General features: G+C 41.2%; 1 protein-coding gene across 6 annotated transcripts in view; it reads right to left on the reverse strand.

The window, feature by feature from the left end:
- Positions 1 to 25,083, reverse strand: part of BCL11B (BCL11 transcription factor B) — a 102,563-nt gene extending 77,480 nt beyond the window's left edge. For 2 of the 6 annotated variants that reach the window (XM_032773749.2, XM_032773745.2), the window contains exons 1-2: positions 24,273 to 25,083; positions 10,197 to 10,562 (exon numbers count right to left, since the gene is read on the reverse strand). In XM_032773749.2, the coding sequence (XP_032629640.1) occupies positions 10,197 to 10,562; positions 24,273 to 24,330 (424 nt within the window). In that variant the 5' untranslated portion in view covers positions 24,331 to 25,083. Of the gene's footprint in view, positions 1 to 10,196; positions 10,566 to 21,874; positions 22,102 to 24,272 lie in introns of those variants that run through there. The other 4 variants (XM_032773748.2, XM_032773744.2, XM_032773747.2 and 1 more) reach the window with 3 other exon arrangements.
- Positions 25,084 to 25,312: the final 229 nt, after the last annotated feature.

A 25,312-nucleotide genomic window follows, 5' to 3' on the forward strand; every position in this document is an offset into this window, starting at 1 on the left:
GCACTGAGCTTCCAAGAACCTGCATGGCGAGGTTGGACAGGAGGATCTAGGACAGCAGGAATGAGGTGTCTAATGATTTTAATTGCTCTGCAAGTTTCTAAAGGCTAGATTAGATGCTCTCTTGCTAGAAAAGGGTCTGATGCGCCACACTGTTTGCAAGAATAAATGCGGATAAAAGACCCTAATGAGAGATTGGAGAGAGAGAGCGCGGTATGGTAAGTGCCACCTGTGATCAAAAGGTGAAAGAAAATATCAAAATAAAATGCAGTACAATCAGCTGAGAGGGGGGAATGATTTCTTCACAAAAATCAGCTGCTAAAGTAAATTAGCTTAATTACTGGGGGAAAAAATCCTCTTTTTGCTAATGTGTTCTTATGGAAGTGCTTAGTCCTGTAATCTTGTCAAGGATGCAATAGATAGAGATACCCTGCTCTTGGAAAGGGGACAAGGATCAACAGCTTGGTCTTTTCCATCTGTGACTTTCATGACCCTGCTGAAAGACCAACAAGCAGTGTCCCCCCTTTCTCACTCAAGAAATATGCTAACGAGCACAAGAACACAATACTGAAGGTCCCAAGATGTTGGATTCAGCAGTGGTTAGTGCTGAGCATGCTTGAATATTCTGCAAAGGCAAACATGCAAAATGCAAAAAGAAAAAAATAGCAACCACCAAGAAACCACTTCACATCTGCCATTAAGATTATTAAATTTCTTACAAGTGGCATCTCCTCCCAACTTTCTCACCCACCTGGAGCCCTCCAACATGCCAACTGAGAGCAAGAATGCTTTGCTTCTGCTGCAACCACATTTATTCCTGTTAAGGGGTTAACGATTCGTTTCCACTACTTCTCTCGAGAAAACCTACAATGAAAACATTGGCTCACGAAAGCGTTCTCACTGCCAGAATGCCACAGCACGAGTGAAAAGTCCGTTTTGTTTTCATTACATCTCTGGGATTTCCGGCTTAGCTCCTGAGCTTAGACACTAAGTCCCCAGATACCCCACCCACTTTTTCTAAAGATTTATACAGCACAACCCACCAATTACCAAGGTGGGAGGGAATGGGGACAATTAGTGATTCTAAAGACGGATGCTCTGGGTGAAATCAACGTGTCCATGTCTCAAACTGCGAACTACTCAGTTTCTCTGGGGCTCTGGATTTATTTCCAGCTTTGTCAATTAAGCAACACTATTTCACATATATGACTTTTTTTTCCTTCTGCTTCGTGCTCTCCCTGCCCCCAGCTCCCTACTCTCATCTACATGCTCACAGGTCTGAAATTCAACCTAAAATCAATGGCCTCTGAGTGACATGAGATGACATGACAGAAAAATCTAAGTCTTCCTAATACAAAATGTATGATTATTTCACGATTTTTAGCTACAATAGAAAAATGTTCCAATCTCAGATACCCTCAGAAAGGGCAACCTGTGTCACAGCTGATTTGGTCACAGTGTGTTTAGGCAGCACAGGTTCAAACATGGAGCAAGAAATCACTACAATCTTCCACAAGACATGATGGGAGCCTACTCTTGTGGTACAGCAGTCCTATCCCGCAAAGGCAAAGGAGCATCTATTTTTATTTACTTATGTATTGTAAAACCATAACCATTGCTTTTATTGATCATCCATCATTCTCAAACAATCCAATAATTTGCACTCACAGGCTGGCTTTTCTACAATACAAGGTGCACATGTAAATGTCCTTTCCAACTAAGGTTTCAGCGCTGCCTCTAATTCCTCAGCAAACTCACTTCTACAGTCAATACTCCACTAATCATACAAAGTATTTTTATTATTATTTTCCATGCAGTAACAAATGCCATTGCAGGTTTTTATAACTACCAGGCATGTCTTTATTTTGCAATGGACTGGTTTTTTGCAAGAACATCAGGAAAATGACATATGATTGGATGACCAGCACTTGTTCATCTTTTGCCATCATATTGTCATTAAAAATCTATCACCCTGTTAGTAGTAGTAATTATCAGACATGCTCTCTCATCTCACACACACGCCCTATATAACTGCAACAGAGGCCCCAATGAAGGCAGAGAAACATTTTAATGGGGGAGATTTTGATTCTGCTTAGTCCTGAGCAAACCAGGAGTCATTCCACTGAAATCAAAAGAGTAATACCAGTGTAAAGCTGATGTAAATGAGGGGGATTCTAGCCCACTGCTTTTTTAAAAAATGTGCAAATACTGCTCTGACACCAGCGTCACAGAGGATTTACTCGAGATTTATATCAGTATCAAAACAGAATTTGACCTACAGTACTGTATGACCTTCTTCCAACTTGAAAAAAAAAAATCACATTTCTGTCAGAAAAAGTTTTACCTAGTATTGTCGCAAGATGACTGTAATTGAAAGAGATTAGAGGGAAAAATTATATTTGTTCCGATTTTTTCACTTTTTTACCTTGTGCATTTGACAGCATGCTGGGCTTGAGTCACTGCTCCGTTATCCCACTCAGTTCAGTGTAACAACACTGGTTTCAACAGAGTTACTCTGTTGTGAATGTGGAGTAATACAGTAATGTACCTGCCCTTTGTGAGTAATCATTTTCACTGTTCCTCCTGACCAGTCAGACAGCCACTTTCCCCTGTTGTTTGTGTGGGTCTATCATGATGCAAAGAAGACAAAAACATTTACGAAATATAAGAAAATGTGATTATAAATCCACAAAAATTGGCAGGGAGAATCTGAGGTGGGTGTTTTACCTGAAATTACTTTTATTTATTTTGTCAAGATTTCAAATTGATAGACAGCAGCATCCTTTTAAAAAAAAATGTTTCTTCCAAAATATCTAAATCACAAAATTTCACCCACTTTGGGAGAAATATTGCACCATCCAGGCTAAATTCTTCTCATCTTTCTCAGCAGTACCCCTACTGAAATCAAGAGGAGTCATCAACAGAGTAAGGAGAGCAGAATTTGGCTTCCTTGTTTGCTTTGATAGGATGGACTACTGGCAAAAAACACAAGATAAACCCCTGACACGGAGCACAATTCACAGGGCAGGCGCTGTCTAATCCGCCCAAGGGATAGTTGAAAAACAATAACCAAAGACTACATCAGAAGTGCCAAATGGGTGCGGAGAAGTTCGAGAAAGGGGAAAAGAAAAGGTTTCATAATAAGTGGGTTTCTCACCTTTAACTCTTCCCAGGATTCCTACACTTGCTGTTGTGCCTTTGCAGGACACTTTGTATACTGACAAATAAATGAGAGCCGTTATTTCTGTGATTATCTGTGCTGGAGCTCTGTGTATGTATCTCCTCAAACACCTGCCCAAGGCACTATGCCCATAGTGATGCCATACAACTGCACATGTGTGTGTCTAGCTAAGTGTTAGATGTGTATCTGTATATGTATTTCTTGGCAGGTTTAGAATTAAGGGACACTAGGTTAATCTTTTTATTTTTCACCCATGTTTTCCCCTTTCCTGGTCCAGTGCTAAGTCCACCTTTCACTCTCTGCTCCCCTCTCATCACGTGGTCCCCGACCCTCAACACAAGTTACAGTTCACTTCTACCCTATAAGCATTACCATGACTGTGGTTACCAGCCATATGCTTTCCTGTTGCAGCCTATTCCACTTCAATAGCAGAAAGTAGCTCAAGAGCATCTCTGAACTTCCCCCATTAGCTTTCCTGTGCCCACCAGGGACAACTTCTGCACTGTGTTTAGAAGTGGAAACTCATCCATCAGGAGAGTTGCAATTCCTGACTAAGCCAATGGCAGTGGAAACTGAACCAGGCAAAGGGTTTTATACTATTGAGCAGCTAACCTGCCAAAGAGGAACCAATAAGAAATCTATTCTAGAAACACAAGACTTGCTATACTGGATCCGATCCAAGGTCCATCTAACCTAGTGTCCAGTCTCTGACAGTGGCCACCACCAGATTGCAGAGGAAAGTATAAGAACCCCACAACAGGCAGATGTGGGTTAATCTGCCCTCTCACACAGGCCTGATTCTGGTCTCTCACAGTTAGAAATTGGTTTAAACCCTTAATGCTGTAGTACATTTCTGCAGTTCCCCTCCCAGAATTAGTGTGTACAGCTTACAGATGAGTGGAACCACAGTTATGGCATTGGGGACAGCCAAGAATAATGCAGGCAGGCACTGTGCAATTGTTCTCACTCTGCTGTATGAATGCACCACAGAACTGATTTTCTCTTCTTCATTTTGGACTAGAGAGACTCCTCAACATTCTTTATTTTGCACTCATTTGGGGATGTGCACAAACAAGGATGATCTCATCCAACTTGTTTTCCTGCCTTGTGACCCAAGTCAGGGCCCCCACTGAGGTCTCCAGAGGCAAAAGATCTGTTCTTTAAACCACTGCAACACTGCACCCACTGCTCTCATCAGGTTTGGGGCTGACAGGGCTGAGGTGTTTTGTTGTTTCTTGGGCGGGGGGGAAGAGTTCTGTTTTCCAATGTTAGATATGCAAATTAGCAAAATATATTGATAAACGTCTGATAAAATCACAGCGCCTGATTCTGGTCTCACAGCAGGATAGATCAAGGTAACTCCAGTGTCACCACTGGAGCTACACCAGGGGGAAATGGCAAAAATGAGAGGAGAATCAAGCCCATAATGTTGTCTCTAGACGCCTAAGGAAAAGGCTCCTACAGTAAGCTGATTTTCTTAGGTCCTCATATCATTTACTTTCGGACGCCTTTTCTTCCTGTTTAACACTGTTTCTAGCCATCTCCTTTCCTTGCTCTGATAAATTATCCATGCTACAGCTACTGTACTGAAGAGCTACTGGTGGTGGGATCAGGTGCCACCGCAGACTTCCTAAAGAGAAGATCAGCCAATGCTGACTGGTTTCCAGCACCGTATGCCAGCTCAGTGTTGCTCAGACCACCTGTTCCCAACCTCTCTGACATCACGGGCGATCAAACTAGGATTTCTCAGCTTGCATTTTCCTTTGCTGGCGTACTAAGACATGGTGACGGCTGGCTGAGTCCCACAGTTAATATGGGTGCACAGGCCCATAATGGTACATTGTAAGTGAATGTCTCAGACTAGACAGCAATAATAATTAGCTGTCATGATCTGAAAAAAGGATAATCCATGCCATTGAGTTAACAATCACTCACACAACACACATGGATTTAACTAATCTTAATTTGGAGAAAAATAACAATTCTAAATATATCAAATAGCCTATTTCATGGCAACCTGCGGCAGTGTTTATCTCTGGCTTCCAGCACATGCCGGTTATTTAGTTTCTCCACAGTCAGTTTTACCATTTAAAAGCCTGAAATGCACATTCGTGGAGCAGGGGGTTGCAGTTAAATCCCACATTTTACAGAGAGGGTTTTTTTTTCCACCTTGCACATCTAGTTCGAGTCCATAATGGATGGAACCCAGCACTGGTGGCCTGAACTGAATGGACAAGGAATTCAAATGAACTCTTACTCCCAGCACTGTCGCAGAAATTAACTCTGCTGTCCTAATGAATTTCTGCTGTTGTTTTGGAAATGTCTGGCTCCTGGTCTACACTTGTGAACTAGAGACAAAAACCACAGAACCTATCCAAGGAAGACAAGACAAGCTACAGAATGCCACTGTATTTCTGGTACTACTTCTAAAACAACTGAGATTTATAAAATACATGCAACAGTGATTGACAACTCCTAGCTAATGCACTGGCCTGGCTTCATTTTGTTGTGGAACAATATGAAGCATCTGTTAATACAGTGCTTTCTGCAGGAGAGCGAGAATGGGTTTCCAACAGATTAGCCAATTTAAAATAAAAAATATTTGCAGAATGAACCGCCCGTAGTCAAGTCATGTCTTTACATTGGCCATGTAACATTCAAAAGCATATCTTATAGACGGCTTTCGTGATAACGAAAAGAAAGCTCTTCGATCAAACAAAGTTCGGCCTAGCAAATTACAAGTTAAGAGAACACTACACACTTCAGTATCAACAGGTCTTTAAAATCTAATCCTGATTCAGGAGACAAAGTTACCTCCTCTTCTATGGCAGTCCAGAAGTTCTGGTTTTGTGTTATATACACACACACGCACACACACACGTGCACACTCTCCTGCAGATCCTCAGGATCCACTTGTCTCTTTTTACTATGCAAGTATTGTAAAGCCACCAGTGATGTGGTCAAGTAGGATTCATGGAGCATATTAAGTGGAGTCACACCTGGCTTCAGATGAATGCTGTGAGGAAAGAAAGAATGAAAGAAAGCTATCCATTGGTCTACCAAAGAAAGAAGAACTCAGCCAAATCATGAAATGTTAAAGAACAAAATTCAGAGCTTTGGCAAATGAGGCCGTGAATCCAGCTGGAAATTTGCAATATGGAACCTTGTAATCCAACCATTCCAAAAAAGAAAAAATCTCACAACTATGGAGCACCCTGAATTGGGATTAAAGTTTTACAATGTGCTGCCTCTCGGCACTCTGGAGGAAACACCCACGCACGCAGAGAGTAAGAGGGTTCTGTGGCTCAGCCAAGCTCAGTGCTTGACTTACCTTGGCTACGCTCAGCCACGGAGGGCTGTAATGTCGTGCAGCTTAAGTCACGCAGCAGAAGGCCACACAAATCATTTTGACTGAACAAGAAGGTCTATGAAAACAACACGGGATCAAGAAGAGTAGCTGAAACCTATATGAGGGCAGCAGCGGTGGCAGCATATTTCAGGAAGCCGGAGTGGCAAGTGGGTGATTTCTGGTTTCTCTCTTCAAATATAAAGACTCAATTATCTTTGAACAGCTTGCTTTACACATGAATTGACACATTTATTTTACAATAAATAACTGAAAGTTATCTATGTTTCCTTTACTGTTAATCTACACAAAGAAATAATAAACAGAGCTTGTCTACAAAAATGCAACTTCTGCAGTCCTCAGGATTCAATTAAGCTAAAATAATTAATGCTTCTGCCATATTAAATTACTTTATACATTTGAGCCACTGAAGTTTTTATTCTTTAATCTTTTCCTTTTATTTAATAAAAAAAAGTTTTGTTTCAAAGTGTGTGTGGAGGGGGGTTGGTTAAGAGGGGGAAAAAAGGAGCATGATTTGCTGTTAAAATGTAATGGTCTCCTTTAGCTTACACAGCATGTAGAGTGTTTTGTGCCTTTGATTAAAATAGCATTTTAAATGCTTTGAACAAACATATCTCCCCATACTTCTAAGGGATTATTTTACATATTTCTTGGTGGAATAAAAAAAATTCATTGTTCCTGTCACAGTGCAGAAGGGCTAAGAATATCTTTCGTCACATATAAAGTAAAAATACTGTAGGCTGCTGCATTATTACCAAAAAAATTTTTTAAAAAAACTAACAGGAGGGGACAGGGGTAGGGGAAAGCTGCCTTACAGATTAAGTTTCCCTTTTATGAAATCGTATTTAGCTTTTTTTTTTTTTTAACAAATCTAACAACAATGCTCTACAGCCTCTCACTGGGAAATACCTTTAATGTTAAATGCAGATTCTGATTTTCTTGGCTAATGCAGAAAGCCTTTCTATTGAAATATAAATAAGGGGCCTGGTATATCCCACTAAAGCCTTTCCAGTGAATGACTTCTGTGGGTTTTTCATGGCTACCCTCCATGGCTGTAATGTGAGGCTTTTATCCTACTATTGAAAACTATCCTCTGCTATTAAAAAACATAGAAGGATACCACCTTTTTATCTGAGAGTTCAGTTCCTAATTGAGAAAGCATATTATTGCAGTATTTAGTGGTGAGTCCCTATCTGAGTGCAGTGCAGAGAAAATCCCAATCAATCTATAAACTCCTTTTATTTTTGTAAATTCAGAATATCCCATACACATTTCCATTTGATCTTCAGGTTAGTGTGAAAGAGATAAGGAGCTCTGGATTGGCTTGCTTTTTTTTTTTTTTTTTAATTCCTTTTACTTATGCGTGAGCATTTTTTCCCTCTGCAGATCGTCGATGTGTCAGTGTCCTGGCTGCCCTGAGTTTGCGCCAAAGAATAGCCAAAGCATCACAAAATGGTGCACTAGTTTCTGGTCTGGGATTGGCCAACGGTGTGTTTTAACTATGGATTACATTTGGGCATGATGTTTGGCAACGTGCAGCTACAGAAAAGACTCTAAGGCCAATCCTGTCTGGCACTACGCACCTCCTGCAAGGTGCCAAATGCCTTCAACTCCCATGGAGGTCGATGGCTGTTGAGAATGCTCAGCACCTTGCAATATGGGTTCAGTAGCTGCAAAATCAGGTGCCAAGTGCACACTTTGAACTCTCTCTTGCTCCCATTAAAGTCAAGGCCTGAATTGATTGATTTCAATGGGATCTGGCCCTTTAATAAGTTATTAGACCACAAAGAAGCCCTATCTGCCAGAAAATGCATGCACAAGGGCATCTTGGAATCATGGTAAACGAGTGGGAGTGATGCTGTCACTTCTGATGCCCAAAAAACTGCGACCTTCACATGCTCCACTTCAAAAGCCAATGTACTCTTCTGAGGAAATGGGGTGAGAGCATGTTCTGACTAATCACATTCCAGTGGGAAAGACAGAAAAGTACCTGCTCAAGATCTAATTTGGGGGCTAAGTGCATTAACTGAGGGGGAGATGTGTGTCTGTTACAGTGCCTAGCTACAGAGCCTGGCTCTTCAGATCATCTGATAGAGACTCATGTGTTTAGCTTTGGAGGTTCCCCGATTCGCTCTCCAGTGTCAGCCAAGATAACAGCTATCGCAGGGCGGGCGGCATAGCACACACCAGCAGTGGTTACATACTTCCTCTCAACAGAGGAAGATCATCTGGAGCATCTGATGCCCACACCAGTTCAAACCCACTTACGTAACAGCAGACACTAGGGCTTAAACCAGCAGCCTCCACTGCTAACAGCATAAGTCTTTGTAGCTCAAACTAAACAGACAGCCGCTATAGCTAGCGGATGTAACTGACACACATTTTCTGTCGATCAAGCCCCGCTGAGGACACGTAATACTCACTAACCAGTGGGGTTGCGCTGTGGTCACTAGCAGAGAAGGAATACTGGGTCAGCGGATCTGATCTGGCATGGCAATTCCTATGGAAGCCAGCATACTGAAAGCAATAACCACATCCTGTTGCTCTTCGGTATTGGATGGAGAAAGTGGACTCCACCAAGAAGACAAGTTTGACTCAAGATTCCATGCTCTGATAGTACAGGAAACCCGCACACTAAGAGAGAGAGCAAGTCACATAACTGTCATAAGCAGTGTGTGCTTAGTAACCGAGGAACACATAGGTGCAGAGCAAAGGAACGGACTATATACTTGATGCTATAGAAAAGATTTCCATGCCACGTGCGCTGCAGAAAAGGTTTCAGAACAACTCATCCAGGTGGATACAGTCCCCTGTAATGTCCCAGTCAGTGAGACCGCTGGTGATCTGCTGAATAGGTGCTGGCCTTGGGGCAACTTTAACCTACCCATCCAATTTCTCCAAGAAATCCAATCATTTTAGAAAAGAAAATGCCTATAATCTGCTCTCCCAGGCCAGTGCGTGCTTGTCTCTACTTTCAAAAACTCCTTTAGGGGCATGCTTTAGAATAGCTCCCTTCCTTACCGCCTAAATCTATGAAAATCCAGGATTTACAGGGCATCGGTAAACACAGCCCCATCAACAGGTCATTTGGATAATGAAACTGAAATTCACCCCATTGCAGAGGGAATGAGGAAGACCCTATACACCAGGTAAGCCCCCACTTTATTCCTCAGGACCAAATCCTCCTCCCATTAAAATCAATGCGTATATTGCCATTGATTTCAATGGGATCAGGATTTGACCCTTTCCGCAGGCTTTAAGTGTTGCGTAAGGCCTCTGCCCTGGGATGAATTTCCCGAGTGTGTCATGTTCTGTTGTCTTTCCTGAGTAACTATCTGCCTTCCGACTTGGGGAAGACACCAACAAAATGGCCTCTCTGACCCTGGGCCCTGAGCTTTACTTGTGTGTGCAGGCTGTACCTACAGCTATCCCAGAAGACCAACTTCAAACACTGAAAACAGCCGTGTCTGCCTGACAGCTGATCCTCCACAGAAAGGTGTTGCCATATTAAAAAATTGGTCAACATTATTTCCGCAGCCCTAACTAGTGAGGTTGCTCCAGGCAAATGGCTCCTTCGTTTCAGAGCACTTTCTAGAGGGCCTGCTTTAAAAGATTACCTAGGTAGTTGATTGAGTGTAAAACATGCTGTACCTGCAATGTTCTCCTGCTTGGGGCAAATTCCTTTTGTAGGCGTGAGAAGACGGTCTTCTTCATCGGGTGTGACTTGGATCCCGATTTCCACTGGCTCTGACACTTTCCTGAGCTCGGAGCGGGACAAGGGGGGAGGGCTGCTCTTATCCAGGCTCTTTTCGTAGCAGACACCACCAGTGCCATTGCACTGTTTCTTCTTGTGCTCTATAAAAACCAAGATGTCTCCCAGGGGGAAGTTCATCTGACACTGTCCACAGGTTAACAAATCGGGGTCTGTCCCACCTGGGGCGATGCTGATGCCACCCGGCTCCGCTATTGCCAGGCTCTCATCTTCGTCGGCAAGCACCGTTTCCACATGGTCAGCCTCTGCTTTACATGGACAAGAAGAAAGAGGGAAAGGGGGTGGGGAGGAGAGAGAGGTTGGTTTGAATGTTCACAGAATCTGAATGATGCACCATGAGGTCAGCCAAAACAGCCTGATTGTATCTTTCTTTTCTTTTCCATGTCTTCCTCCCCTCCCAAAATGATTTCAATATATTTTGCAACCAAGACTGTCTGTGAAACAAAATCATAGACTGACCTGGCCTAGCTTTCCTGACAGCTCCTAACTGCTGCCAACACTGCAGTAATATCAGCAAAGAGCCATTTTGCAATGCTCAAGTTTTGTTCTGAAAGGGTTACGTTTTTGTCCCATCTTCTCATTCCTACTGCAACTCCCTGCCAACCAGCACAGACCCACTCCAGGAATCCTTATACACTCAAAACTCTCACTTGACTACCGTGGGTGTTTTGGGTGCTTTGAGGAATGCACCGTTGGGCTTCCTATGGCACACACTTATCCAAACACATAGACAGCAGCAAGGCTAAGTGGCAGCCAAATAGCACTAGTTACATTTACCTACTCAAGTAAGTAGGGTGATATGGCCTGTGGTGAGAAGTAAGGGACTTTTCAAAAGCCTTTGCACAGAGAGAGAGAGAAAGAGAGAAGCTCACTTATTTTCATGTAGGAATATTAGCTGGACTTTAAATCTTCCGCTCATTGTTCTACCACCAAATTTCAGGATGGCTCTACAGGTTGCAGAACATTTTCTTATTAAGTTGATAGAGAATTAAAGTGTGTGGGTTTCAAATAATTACCTTAAAACCTTCAACCTCAGAAAATATTTCTTTACCCGATCACCCAAGTCAGTTTCAAAGGAACATGTAATTTCAATTAGTTTCATAATCAATCACTAAGCATTCTAAACCAATTAATACATCTAAAATAATTGTAGTTCACAAACCTCTTCTAGAGCAAAATGTTTTGGTTTTTTGTTCTACAGCCAAACTGACAAAAAATCACAAACCTTAGTCTTTACTCAGGCAAAAATCTCCATTGACTTTTACCTGAGGGAGTTTTACCTAAGAAAGGAGTATAGGATTTGGCCCAGATAGTACATAGAGAACTAGCAGTATGTAAATCAGTAAGTTGAGAGACAACACTATTGAATCTGGAGTAGGCAATAGTAGGGGGAAAGTTCTACATTAGCATCAGTGCTTTGTTTTTCAGTTTCCTGGAGAAGGGAAGGCGTGCAAATCTCTCAAAGCAGTAGGTAAACAACATGTCGTAATATAGAATTGGATACTCCTCCCTTGAAGTCAGTGGGAGTTTGGCCAAGATATATAGCAAACTGGCAGAAAAAAGTATAGAAAAAGAGATGGAGGAACGGGAGAAATATGCTTTATAGCTAGGAAGTTACTGAACATTCTGAGCCACAGAAAAAGTATAGAGGAGGCTTATCCCCTGTCTTCCCCTCACAAGATAAATTGCTGATTAGTATCTCCACCAGCTATATCGCAAGTTGCATCAGGATTCACTACCAGCTTAGAGCAATGGTTCTCAACCAGGGTGGGGCACATTCAACTCATCTAGATATTTCCCTAATTTTACAACAGACTACATAAAAATCACTAGCGAAGTCGGTACAAACTAAAAATTTCATACAATGATTTTTTTATATTGCTCTATGTATCATGTACTGAAATGTTAGTACAATATTTATATTCCAATTGATTTACTTTAGGATTACGGTAAAAATGAGAAAGCAAGCAATTTTTCTGTAATAATGTGCTGTGACACTTTTGTATATTTATGACCGATTTTGTAAGCAAGCAGTTTTTAAATGAGTTGTAACTTGGGGGTACGCAAGACAAATCAGACTCCTGAAAGGGGTACAGTAGTCTGGCTTAGAGTATGCAAAGTGAGAAAAAATACCATGCTTTGTATATCTACGGTAATAAGATTAGGCCTAGCATCCTATGAAACAAATGTCTGAGCAAGTCACATCCTATCGACATAAGATATGTAATATAGGGCTTTGAATTTACTAACTTATAACAAAATAAATCTACGAGGTAACTAAACTCTAGGCATGATACACCTTCTGAAAACGATTAATTACTCCCCCCCATCTAAGTTTAAAAGGAGTTTGAAGACAATGTTACATAATTAATTTACCAATTTATTTTCTGAAAAGATGCTATGCCATAGTGAATATGTAATCATAACCCTGTGCTGAACAAAAATTGCTGGGGAGAGAGTGAATTTCTGTGAACAGTGTGTCAGAATGCAAAAGGTAATTATTTAGTGCTTCTGTTCCCATTAATGATCTAACATTGAGCAATATTGTTGATATTGAAGAAAGACTGCACCTTAATTACCAATTGCATGTACATAATTTTAGAGCCAAACGAAAAGGACTGTGAACGGGTCTTTAAGAAATATGTGCACCATTTCTGGCTAGAATTCTTATTAAGTGGGAGCAAAGTGTCAAAATATTAAAACACAGACAAAGTAAAAGGGAGATGGGACAAAGCCCTGCAAAAGAAAAAATAAAAATGAGAACTGAATTGAACTAAGGAAAAGTGGTAGGGAGGGGGGTAAAATGCCTGTTACCAGGTTCATATAACATCACTGTTCAGCTTTCAGATTAAATATGTCTCTCAAATTACAAAGGTTTAACTCTGGTATATGCTACTGATAAATAAAAACACATATGGATCTCAACTTTATTATCTTTTTGATGTATAGGATTTTTTTCCCCTGCTGTTTCAGAAAACGTAGCAAAACTGCTTCATTTGATAAGGGTTCTGACTATGCCTAGGTGGAAAAGCTGAAGTATCTTTTAGTTGTTTGCTCCTAAAATTGTTCAGAATTCCTTCTCTTCAATTCTACAATTAATCTGAATATTAGTTACGTCCACATATGTCTCTTCATTTATACTCTCTCTCTTTTTCCAAGGATTCTGCACTGGTATTTTTTAAAATAACATCTGGTATTCTTTCGTATTTTGGCAGTCTTCACATTACTGAAAATTAGCTTTTCATTTTCTGGGTGCACTAAGCCCTTGTGATCGGTAGTAATTGGGTTCCAAAGTATTCAATGATTTTCACTCCACTGTATTTCTGATTTTAGTTTAACAAATCATCCAGAACAAGATCAGTCTGATAGCTATCAATCCAAAGCGATGTAAGATACGCACACAGCTTTCTATGGGGCCTGGAAATGGTCATAAAATAATGTCAGGCAAAACACTGACTATATCTTCAAATGCATTTTATCCGTATCAATTTGCATATTAATTTTTTACTCAGAAAAGAACAAAAAAAAGCTCCCTCTCAACAAAGATAAGTCACTAAAAACCTACATTCAAATATCATTACAGGACAGACATAAACTCACAAAGGTAAGGACGGAAAAGGCTAAACATCCAGCCTTAACTCATGTGCCAAGCTTGGATAACACCATAAGTTAAGTCCTCCACCACTTAAGATCCCTGCAGTTTCAACTGGGCAGTTTAGGTCAGACTCTGAACAAAAACTCTGACTTTGCTTGTGGATTTAAAATGAGATGCTCCTTCGCATTATTTGAACTTCGCTTTCTGTGGTTTCATTTCTGTTGCTGGGCTGCTGGGTTTCACCATTACTTAGGTTTTATTCTAATTACTATTTATTGAAAACAGAATGTTAAAAAGGAGGAAAAGCTGAACCACAAAAAAAAGAAAGGCACTAAAAAACACTGGCTGCCCTCACATGGAAAAGGGCAAAGTGAAAACTAGTTGCTTCCAGCCAGGCGGGTTAAGGTGTGCCCAGCCTCTCACCACATCCCGATGCATTCTCCAAACAACCCGTCAGTAATCGCTCACAGGGAATATTGCGATCCATGCAGCAGAGATGGTGTCCAAAGTGGAAACCCTCTGAAACTGGTGTCATTCAATGGTTTCATGTATTTAAACAATGTTCATTCACAGCACTGTATTTGTCAGACTCCTAGCGGCATCTCTAAGCACTGTTACTATCTCTCGCAACAATCTGCATTAAAAATAAAGTGCTTTTTCATCCAAGACTGTAACGGCTCTATCACAATACCATTGACACTACAATTCTTAGCCTAGTGGCACCATTACAGCATTTATGCACATGTATATTGTCCGACACACAATATTAAAATTACTACACTTGCAATGGTTTCTGACTTTCAGATGCTTCAAGCTCATTCATAATACCACGAGAGTTTCAGTTACTACACTCTGAGCCTGATCCAAAAGCTGTGGAACTCAATGGAAAGACTCCCACTGGGCTTTGGGTGAGGCCTATAAAAGGGAGTGTTACATTTCTTTCTATATTTTAGTTGTATTTAAGTACTAAACATACAAAAGAACGCAAAAGCAATAAACTGCCCTCTTTCTTATTTTCCCTCCCTTATCGTACAGTATAAAACATAAGAAATGTTAATATATTTTATTTTGTTTAAAGAAGTGGGAGAGAAAACACTGATCGCAGAACAAAGTCCTGCATGTCAAATTTCTTCCCCATGAACCATTTCTACAGCTGAGTAGCAAATCCATAAAAGCAGAGGTTGATGGAAACACTGCCACAGCCTTTACTATAGAGGAGCTAGCGGGTGCCCCAATTGCCACTAGTACTGGGAGATCGGTTGCCACGTAAATCTTCCACAGTCCCAGATGAGCAGAGTTCAGATTAACCAGATCTGACTGCAACTTGTAATGATGAACTGATAAATCTTGCAGCATTTGCCAGCTGCACCCCATCTACAGGGAAATTCTACCTTCAAGGATATAGCAAATGCTCCCTCCTGCCTATGCCCCATGTATGTGGCGTTATCAGCTGCATGATCCATGTGACAGTCACTGCACTGAAACACAAGAAACTCTACAGTGCTTTGAAACCAAATCCCTACTTTTAATGTTTTACCCCATCGTCCTGGTAAAAAGGCACAAAGGAAAGACTGGGCCCTCAGGGAAGTGAATTTCAACCTGGAGTCCGCATGCTATGTCTAAGAGATCCGAGAAAGGTAGTCAAAGCCATCAAACAGTGGTTTACCACCTGTGAACCACGGACCCCTGGGGGTCCATAGACTATGTCTAAGATTTCCAAAGGGATCCATACCTCCATTCGAAATTTTTCAGAAGTCTGCAAATGAAAAAAGTTTGAAAATCACTGCCTTAAGGTGTTACCCACAAACTAGACTTTAGAATGATGTCTCACTGACAACACCTGCATGTCACACTTATTGTAATATTGAATTATTGAAATAGCGCAGACAACACATGCTGTGGCTAGGTTATCAGAAGCACCTAGTGTCATGATTTTACCTGCTTACAACTAATACTTTGGAAACCAAAGGCTTCATCTCCTCACCATCCAAAGTCTAGCAATAACCTGCATACAGATTCTTTTCATCTTCGCAGCTGTGAATTGCAGTGTTTAGATACTGTATTATGTCTAAATTGCACCAACATCACACTCAGCAGCACTGGCCAGTTTTAGCTGCCATCAATATTTAATTTTTCTGATCCACACGATTAAAAATCAATTCTTCGTAAATAGAAAGGTGAGGATGGATTAGTAAAGAGAAAAACAACAGCAAAAGGGAATAAAGCTCTCGTATTTTTGTATTACTTTTAAGCGAACCTCATGCCTGTGAAAAGTGTATGACGACAGCCCAAGAGATTCAGATTCTCCACAAAACAGCACAGGCAGCAGCTGTATGAGCTTCCCCAAGCTACCCAGCCAATGTGCCTCAACCTTGACCTGTGGGGACAATCTCTGGGTATAGAGGACAGTTTAGTCTCTTTGGCCCATTCAGTCTGCTAAGACAGTCACATAGCATGCCAATTAGTTCCAACTGTGGCAGAGAGGGGCGTTTTTTGCTATGATGTGAACACCTGTCCACTAGGTACTGGACAGAGATCAGTGCTTCACATAGCCCACTGCACAGCCTTCAGATGTTTATGATTTCGATCACTAGACAGCACAGGGACTAGTATGCGGGGAGGGGAGAGGGGAATAACCCATTTAGATCTAATGCATTTGCAACAGAACACACAGCTGTGAGTTTCAGGGCTCTTCTGCAACACAGTACATCAAACACCTATTTCGGAAGTATGCTGAACCTCTCAGAGCGCAGTTTAACTCTCAGTCCACACCTGAGACAGAACAAACCTCTCTGCCACTGCAGAAAATGCAATAAGGATTACAGTATAAGAAAAATGCAAATGGAAATGAAATAGTAATAAGGTAAATACCAAACAAAACAAAAGCCAGGCATATCCAAATGTGTACTTAAATCTTGGGCATTTCTCAGATGTAATTTAATCAGAAGTCACACACACAATGTTACAGAAAGGGGTGATGTGTGCTCTCCTAAATAAACTAGATGCTCTTGAAAAAAAATAAAGATTTACTGCTATTGAGAGCCTAAAATGCATCAGTTCTTTTATAGACCACAAAAGCTGTAAATCTTCACAGATAAAACAGGGATTGTGATGATGTGATATAAAAGCATTCTTTGTTCCCAAGTGAATAGATTTGTTTTATTTAAAACTAAACACACATACAAAAAAAGATACTGGATACACAAAAGAAAAGAAAAAAAAACTACTGAGGTACAATCTTTTAACTATATTGGAAAAGAATCCCTGAATTACAGATGCTTAACAAAATATTTAAAAAGCATGATGCAAGTTAGGTATTTTGTTTCTCATGTGGATTTAAACACACAGCTATATTGTTTTTTAAAATTTCAGTCTCCAAAGAGGTTGTGTTTTGAATGAAGCATAAATCACTGTTACTCGTATACAACTTTCTCAGCCATTTTTTTGACATTCATTGAAGCATATTCATTATAACATTCAATGAATTTATGGCTTATGCCAGTGGCTTAGTGGAAGGGGTCATAAAAAAGTTAAATAAACTAGTGATTTTTTTTTCTCCCCCTTAACTTCCCTTTTTATAATGTGCTGTCTAGTACAGAGTCTCTGGAAAGTACCCTGGGCACATAACAGCACACACACAAATTATCAGCTGCTTCAGACAAAAAAAATTGAATTTCTTCCATTGAGGCAACTACACAAAAGACTTGCATATGTCAAAAATACAGAACTCAGTCCCTGTGAATGCCATACCATTAATCAAATCCCCGATCTGGTGTCACTTTTGCCAGTAAAATGATGGTATTCTTCTAACCCCTCCATTGGCGCGTGCCTGCGATGCGTGAAGTGCGTCCCTCTGCTTTAATTTGTTTTCGAATAGCCTGCTTTAGGCATTTTTTATATATTCCTTGGGGAAAGCTGCTGCTGCTTAGAGCTCTAGCGAGGGGATACGGAACAGGCTAGGCAACAGCTTTTTAGGGAGGAAAGCAGTGAGCAAATTTAACTGATGTTTAGCAGCTGTAACTTACTCTGAATACACAACTGCCTTTGAGGGTGCAAAGGAACAGTGCGCAGTGTGCAGCCTGCATAGACACATTTTATGAAAGTAAATAAACATGAAAGAGGAAGGTGCTGTGGTAGCAGCAGCTGAATGAATCATACATTTATCAATGCTTCACACTGTTATTGATGTCTTTTTCCCCCCTCATTACAAAGATATATATAAATCTATCTGCATGTAACGGCGGTACACACTTCGCAAGGCGCTTTTCTGGCACGCGTAACTTTACTGTACGTCATGATTCAGCCCCAAAAGGCAGCTTACTTTTCCTCTAGACTTCTCTGAGGCTACCTGAATCTTAACCTTGAAAGACCAAATTCTACAAACAATTCTAACTCAATGTGTTGGGCGTGGAGAACCAAAGAGGACTGCTGCACTGCGGAACAACCATCAAAAGAAGAAAATGTTCAGCGGAAGTGGAGAGCCATTTTGGTTGTAGTAAGTCTCTTCAGCGAGACTTTTTAAAACCTGTTTCAATCTCAAGGGGTTTCTACCCAACTATAACGTATGTGGGGGGGGGAGGTATTATGTCTCTTAGACAAAATTTACAACCACAATCAGCAAAATTGGAGGTTTCTGCAGAAAAGGTTTTCCCATAGCTGGAGAATGTTAGCATCATCAGGGTTTGAGGCACTGTGCTCTCCATCCTCCAGGTCTGTCAAATGGGCTGGCTGCTGTCTATATGCTTCCAACTAGCTCAATTCAAACATTAAATGAAGTAGAGAAATCATCAGATAAATTGCTGGCCCTCTGTACTCAAGAGTGAAGGCTTTTTCTACAGTTGATGACAGCCCTGATCTTTTGTCTGACCTAATTTATTTCTCTTTCAGGTTAGAATAAAACACTTTTTCCTGTCATGGGATAATCTCCACCCACATATTGTGCCCTAAAATAAGAATAAGTCATTGCTATGTTAACAAAACTATAACTTGATGAATTTCTCAGACTTGGTGAGGTAAACATTATATCCTAACATCCAGTGATCAAAGCTTTCTATATGTAAGCCATTAAATTATATGTTTGGGCAAGAAAGTGTCCCACTAAAGTCTATCAACAATGCACAGGCAAACTAAAACAGTGAACGGTAGAAGCCCTGTATATAGCCTATCGCTCGTTCCACAGAAAGTTTTACATGTTGTATATGACTTGTGTTTATTTCTTTAGGGAAAGACATTTTTATTTACAGGAACTGCGGCCTGTACGTTAAAAGGACTCAAGGATCAAAGGCAATACAAGCTATCCAAAATTTGATACAATCGAGTGGGATTTCAAGCTTTCTGAAATGTAAGCACATACAATTATATGAATGTGCATGCGCATTTTTAGTGTACACAATCTTCTTCTCTATCTAATATTCGCTGTACGTTTATACATACGCTGGAAGCAGATAAATAGATGCCTGGTTTTTTTTACAATGAATCTATACCTATGGCTATCATCAGCCTGGTCACTATCTGACAAAAACAAACTGAGAATTTAAAAATTATATGTTGAGGATAAAAGACACTGTTAAAAACTAATTTTAATTAAAAACTTCTAACTGCAGGAGTCTGTTAATCAGTCATGATTTGTTTAAAAATAGATTTATCTAACTTGCAATCTCACTCATCTAGTACCATATAGATCTTTGCATGAAAATCAGTACTTCAACTTTACACTTAAAATATTTTGCAGCAACATAAACTGCCTCAGATACAGCTAATATTTCCCAAGCTATTGTATCCCACCCACCAGTACTACAGTATTGGATGATTCAAACCATAATCTACTATGATACGGGCTATGAGCTCCCCCTAGTTGTCAACACATGTCACTTAAAGCCAGAGGGCACAATTGAGACTTGCAATTCAACTAAAAGCCAAGCAAAGTTTATTTTGGAAAGTATTTTATATCAACAAACAATCCACAGCGCAAAGCAATCTAGATAGGAAATGTGAAAGGGAAATCAATGTCTTGTACAAAGTATTTTTAAACAAAAAGATTATGCTAAAAGCAAACAGTTCTGATAAAAACAACAGAATAGGTGTCAATGGAAGTCAGTTATTGATATCTATAATTTGTACTATTTTACCTAGCACACACTCATCTAAGTCATAATTATTGTCAAATATGCCACTAGACATCCCTTTGTTCAACATAGCAAGATACATTTTGCACTAGACAAGGATTCAACAAACCATTACTATTACACACAGCAACATAGGAAAATCTTAGACTTGTTTGCTAAATGTTTAAATAAGCTTGACAAAATATTCTCTGTATTTGTCTACCAATGAAACAATATGAAACGCTTTCTTATCCATCGTACAGCTATTTAAATCACTAAGCAAATCAAGCAAAAACTAGGAAGCAATACAGATTCATAATACACAGCCACAACATGTTGGCTTTTTAAAATACGCTTTTTTTTTAAAGCCAGGAAGGCTATGAAAATGAGCTGTTTTTATCTCAAGAGTAAATTACAAATAAATTTATATAAAATGCATCCCAGAGACTGATAAAGAACACATCTTTTGTATTGCCTTACTGAAAGCTGTCATGTAACATGTCTTTAAAAAATATATTATGCTTTTGTATGCACAGCTATGCGTGTATTAAGAAAAATGCAGCCATCTCCAAAAATCATTTCCTAGCTAATTCTTTAGTGATATCTTACATTCTCAATGTGTGACACTAGGTGAAATTGTTTTCTTTGAAGGCAAAAAGCGCATTAATTGCAGCAAATCTAAATGCATTTTAAGTGGAGTTCTTTGCACTCAGAAGCAATTTGCAAAACTTTTATGTACTAGAAATTTTATTAGTTGTTTCTTTTGCTTAAATTACTTTGTACATATACGAACTGATAGGATAAATTATTAATCTTCCTAGGGAACCTGTTGACCAGTTTTGAAAGAAATCTCCCTGGGGAACTCTAGTTCTCTATCTGGAATTTTATTATTTTACTGTGCTTTTTTCCTCCATATTTTCTACTGTTTTATTCATTTTGCTTATTTTGCCTTATTCTGCAAAACTGGTAGAAGCTGGTTTTTTACATGGATTCTCTTTCACATTTCCTTCAACTCCAAAATATAGTTCTGGTTTTAAAACACATTTCTCTAGTTAAAAAATTGTTAAATTGCAAAAAAGCAGTTTTAATCAAACCAAAATAATCCTTCTTGGTATGGAGCAGTTCTACAGCATATCATCGTCTCTTCTGTATAAGACCTTTTTTCACTTTGTCTATAAATTTAACTAGCTCAGGTACAAGTTTTTGTCTCCATCACTGGATAAAGGTCCAGACTTTTGTTTTAAATTTCTTTTCTCTTTTTTCCACTGCAAGCATATTTATTGCAACAGTGTATGAGGAACCTAGAATGAAGCAAATAGGCCACTCAATTTTGCAGATTATAAATAATAATAATTGTTCCAATTTGGGAATAAACAACTATATATATATTATATATATTGCAGCCTGCTTGCTTGTTTCACATTCGCTATCTAAATGTTTCTTTGAACACCAAGGTGAAACAGTAAATATCAGTGGAACAGTGTCAAAAAACCTCTCTTTTTTTTCTCTTTTTCGCCTTGCACAGGACTCCTATCCACTCTGCAAAGCATTTCTCCTGACAGATGCCAAAAACGCAGAGCTAAACATCAGATATATGCATCTGAGGAAACAATATCAAATTCATTCCAGGTTGTTGTTTTGGTTATTAGTTTAGGCTTTTTTCCCCCTAGCTACTGTCTCCTTTTCACAGGACAGACACTGGCTCTTTAATAATGAATTAAAGCCTCCTGAAAACTGGTAGGACTACTCCTGTCTGGCAAAACACCCTTCTGAAAGTCTGCAGCTTAGGCTCAGTGTTATGTGTGCTAAAATGCCTGCATTTCCTGCTTTCCCACCCCCCCCCCCCTCCAATTGATACCTTTATTTTTTTCTGCCACTATTCAGTATGCATCCTGATTTCTCCGCCAGCTTCCTCAGGATGGAGAGAGAGATAAATACAAGAGGGGAGGGAGGGAAACTGCATGCAGCTTTGCCTTCCATTCCTCGCAGGCTCCCCTCCAAACCCATTGTGCCCGCTGCTTCTTGGAACCCTTATTAATGATTCCCTGTCTCATTATATCCTTTCAAATAAGGCGATATGAAAACAAGCTGTCATTAAAGAGCTAACCTACCTGGCTCCCCTCCCTCCCAAACATATATATATATATATATATATATATATATATGTTTCGCCCTTTTAAACAAATTCAAACGTGCGCAACGAACCAGATTATCCACACAGTCCACGGCCCCTTTCAAAACCACATATCTCCTTGCAAATGAGACAGAAAATAAGTCGTAGAATTTGCAATAGATGACGCAGATGTTTTTAAAAATCAACAATCACCCTATACACACAAAAAAGGAAAAGGAAAATGCAATTTCCAAACCAGATTTAAAAAAAAAATGCAAATAACAAAAGCGGGAGAGGAGAGTCGCCTTTTTTTAAATGGGCATGCAAATCTGATTGCAAAATAACAATGAAATAAAAACACCCTCGCCCCAAAAAAGAGTCAAATATCAGATGCATCTTCATTTTGTTGCACCAAGTGCTGGTTGGGGGGGAAATGGGGGTGAAAAAACGAAATAACCAGATGAGCTAAAAAAAAATAAGAAATTGAAATTTCAGAAGGCAAACGCCACCCACTATATCTAATAAACAAAAGTATTTCCAACAAATTCTTAACAAACAAAATTTATCAGCTGTAACAAAGGCGAGATCGCAACCACCAAATGCTCCTGGCAGATGGCTTCTATTCTTGGTTTTCAGGGGAGGGGAGACTCTCGTATATATTTATTTATTTATTTAAATTTTTTAAAATATAACATAAATATTCGGATTTGCAGCGTTTGAGACTCGGCCCTTGGCTTGCTCCATGCGCAACACTCCTTTAAAAACAAGTTCGGGACTTATTTTGTTGTTGCTGTTTGCTTGTTATTTGACTAAATTTTTTTGCCCACATCAGATGGTGGGATTTCGGAGACCCATGCAAGGGAAAAACCTGCCTGCAATCTTCATTGGACCTAGAAGAGGTTTGATTTTTACTGCATTAAAATTGTGCATGGCAAATTAGGGAAATAAACGCTAAAAACAGAGGTGGGAGGGGAGCGAACGTGCACAGAGAAGGTGCAATTGCAGCCGCTTCTGTAGCACGCGCGCACCCACACACACACTCACACACACAACTGCACTGTCCCCCGGATATTCGTACAGATTGTTACATCTTATTACCTTCTCTTTCTTTTACAATGGGAGCTTTTGCAAAGTGAAGCTCTCAGTCCTGCCCGGGCTTGGGTGGGGGGGTTCTCAGCGTGGATCTAAGGCTCCTGCCTAGATGCTTTATTGTGATTGTGATTATTAGTATTAGTATTATCTGCTGCAGCTGATGCCTCGTGGGGTAATTCTCCCCACCCCCACCCTCTTGCAAATTGGGTCCGGGCTCGCAGCGGAACACGCCGGTCCACTCGCTGCCATGCCTGAGTCGGTGGCCGGTGGAGGGGCAGGAGCCCCCTCCAGTCCCTTGGCACCTGGACAGGTCCTTCTGTAGCGGGGTAGGGGAGGGCAGCCGCCTTCCCAGCTACCTGGAGCCTGACAAGCGTTCCGGGCTGCCGCTGCTCTCCCCCTCCGACTTCACCTCCCCCAGCCCCTAGCCCAAGGGCTGCCCGGAGCTCACCCCGCGGCCGGCGATCTTCCCCTATCCCCCTGCCCGCATGGTGCTGGGGACGGTCCCGGCTTCGCCTCCCTTCCCCCCCCGGAGCGCGCTGGCCGAGAGGGGCTCCCCGGCGGCAGCTCCCTCTCCGTGGGCCCCCCCCCCACGCACACACAAGCACACACACTCCGTCCTCCCGCCGCTCTCCTCTGCTGCCCGCCTTTCCCCCCCGGCTCCCCTTCCCCGCATCTCCCCCGGCCGGCTGTCACCCCGCCGCGTGTGCTCGCCAACTTTCCCCGGCCCTTCCCACTGCAGCCAGCACGCGGGCTTTGCAAACCAAAACACCGAGACCCCACCGCCAGCTCCTTCCCCGGCCCCTTCTCTGCCCCACGCCGCCTCCCTCCCTCCCGCGCCGCCACAGCCTGCAAATTCACTGCAAACTTTGGTTTTCTCGAGTACCCCCTCCTCCCATCCACACACACCCTCCCCCCTTTAATTCCTTCTCCTCTTCCCCCAACCCCATCTCTCTCTGGCTCTAAAGTGTCTTACTAGACTTGGCTTTTCCTGGACTTTTTCCCCCTTTTGAGCCTTGATTTCTGATCGTTCTTGTTTCAAGTTCAAACTTACGTGTGATAATCTCTCTTTGTGACAAGTGCTGCGGGTTTCCCTGCTTGCGACGGGACATTGCCCTGGCATTTACACTGGCATCGCCCGGAGAGCTGTACTGGGTTGGGGGGGATGTGGGGGGGCGGATCTTCCTCCTCTTTTTTTTTCGTTCACTCTTTCGTCTTCTTCTTTATTGATTTCTTCTTTTTAAAAAATAAAATAAAATGGAGACGAGAAAAACCCTCTTTTTTGTTGTTCTGGTGCACTAGGTGGGATATCCCCCTGAATTAAAAAAACATCATCATCAGGAAAAGCTCTTTCTTTTTTTCTCTCTCTCTCTTACTGTCTTTTCTCCACTGCTTCTGTCACTTGGACTTCCAAATCTCTTCTCGAACTTAGGAGGATTTGCACCAACAGTGACACTTTTTTTCTCTCTCTCCAGAGTGCTTGGCAAATTGGCAAGTGCACTTCTTCCACCAGGAGGGTAAAAAAAATCAAGATTTTTTTTTTGAAGTACAGAATGGGGATTGCCCACACACACAAAAATGCCCCCAAAAATATTTTTTTCAGAAATTGACACTTGCTGGGGTTTTTAAAGGGGTAGCCAAAACTGTGTCTCCTCTTTCCCAGTTCAAGTGGCACTGCTTTGCCCTAGTGCTTTTGGATTGCCAATGCCTCTGCACCACTTTGCACTGCTCCCCCTCGCCTGGCACTGGGACTGGAAGGAAGGAAGCCCCCAGTGCAGCTGGGTTGGTGCTGGCTATTACTATTATATATTGCAATGTGAAGATGGCGGAGTCCTGGTTCTCTGGGAGCGCTCTGTCTCTCTATGGCTGGGGCTGCCTCTGTACAATGGGATAAAATTCAAGTTCAAGTGCGGACGTGACGTTTAATCTGCACTAGAGACAAAAAGACCCAGAGAGTAGGAGCACTGGGGGCGACTAGCGGTGGCTTTTTAACATTGTACCCTGCAAGAGAACAAGAAACACACACACACACAAACTGAAGCACATGCATGGATCGGGAGCAGCTCCGGGCTTTGTGTATTGCCTCCTTCACTG

The sequence above is a fragment of the Chelonoidis abingdonii genome, chromosome 4, assembly GCF_003597395.2.
Source record: "Chelonoidis abingdonii isolate Lonesome George chromosome 4, CheloAbing_2.0, whole genome shotgun sequence".
In the NCBI taxonomy this organism is placed as follows: domain Eukaryota; kingdom Metazoa; phylum Chordata; order Testudines; family Testudinidae; genus Chelonoidis; species Chelonoidis abingdonii.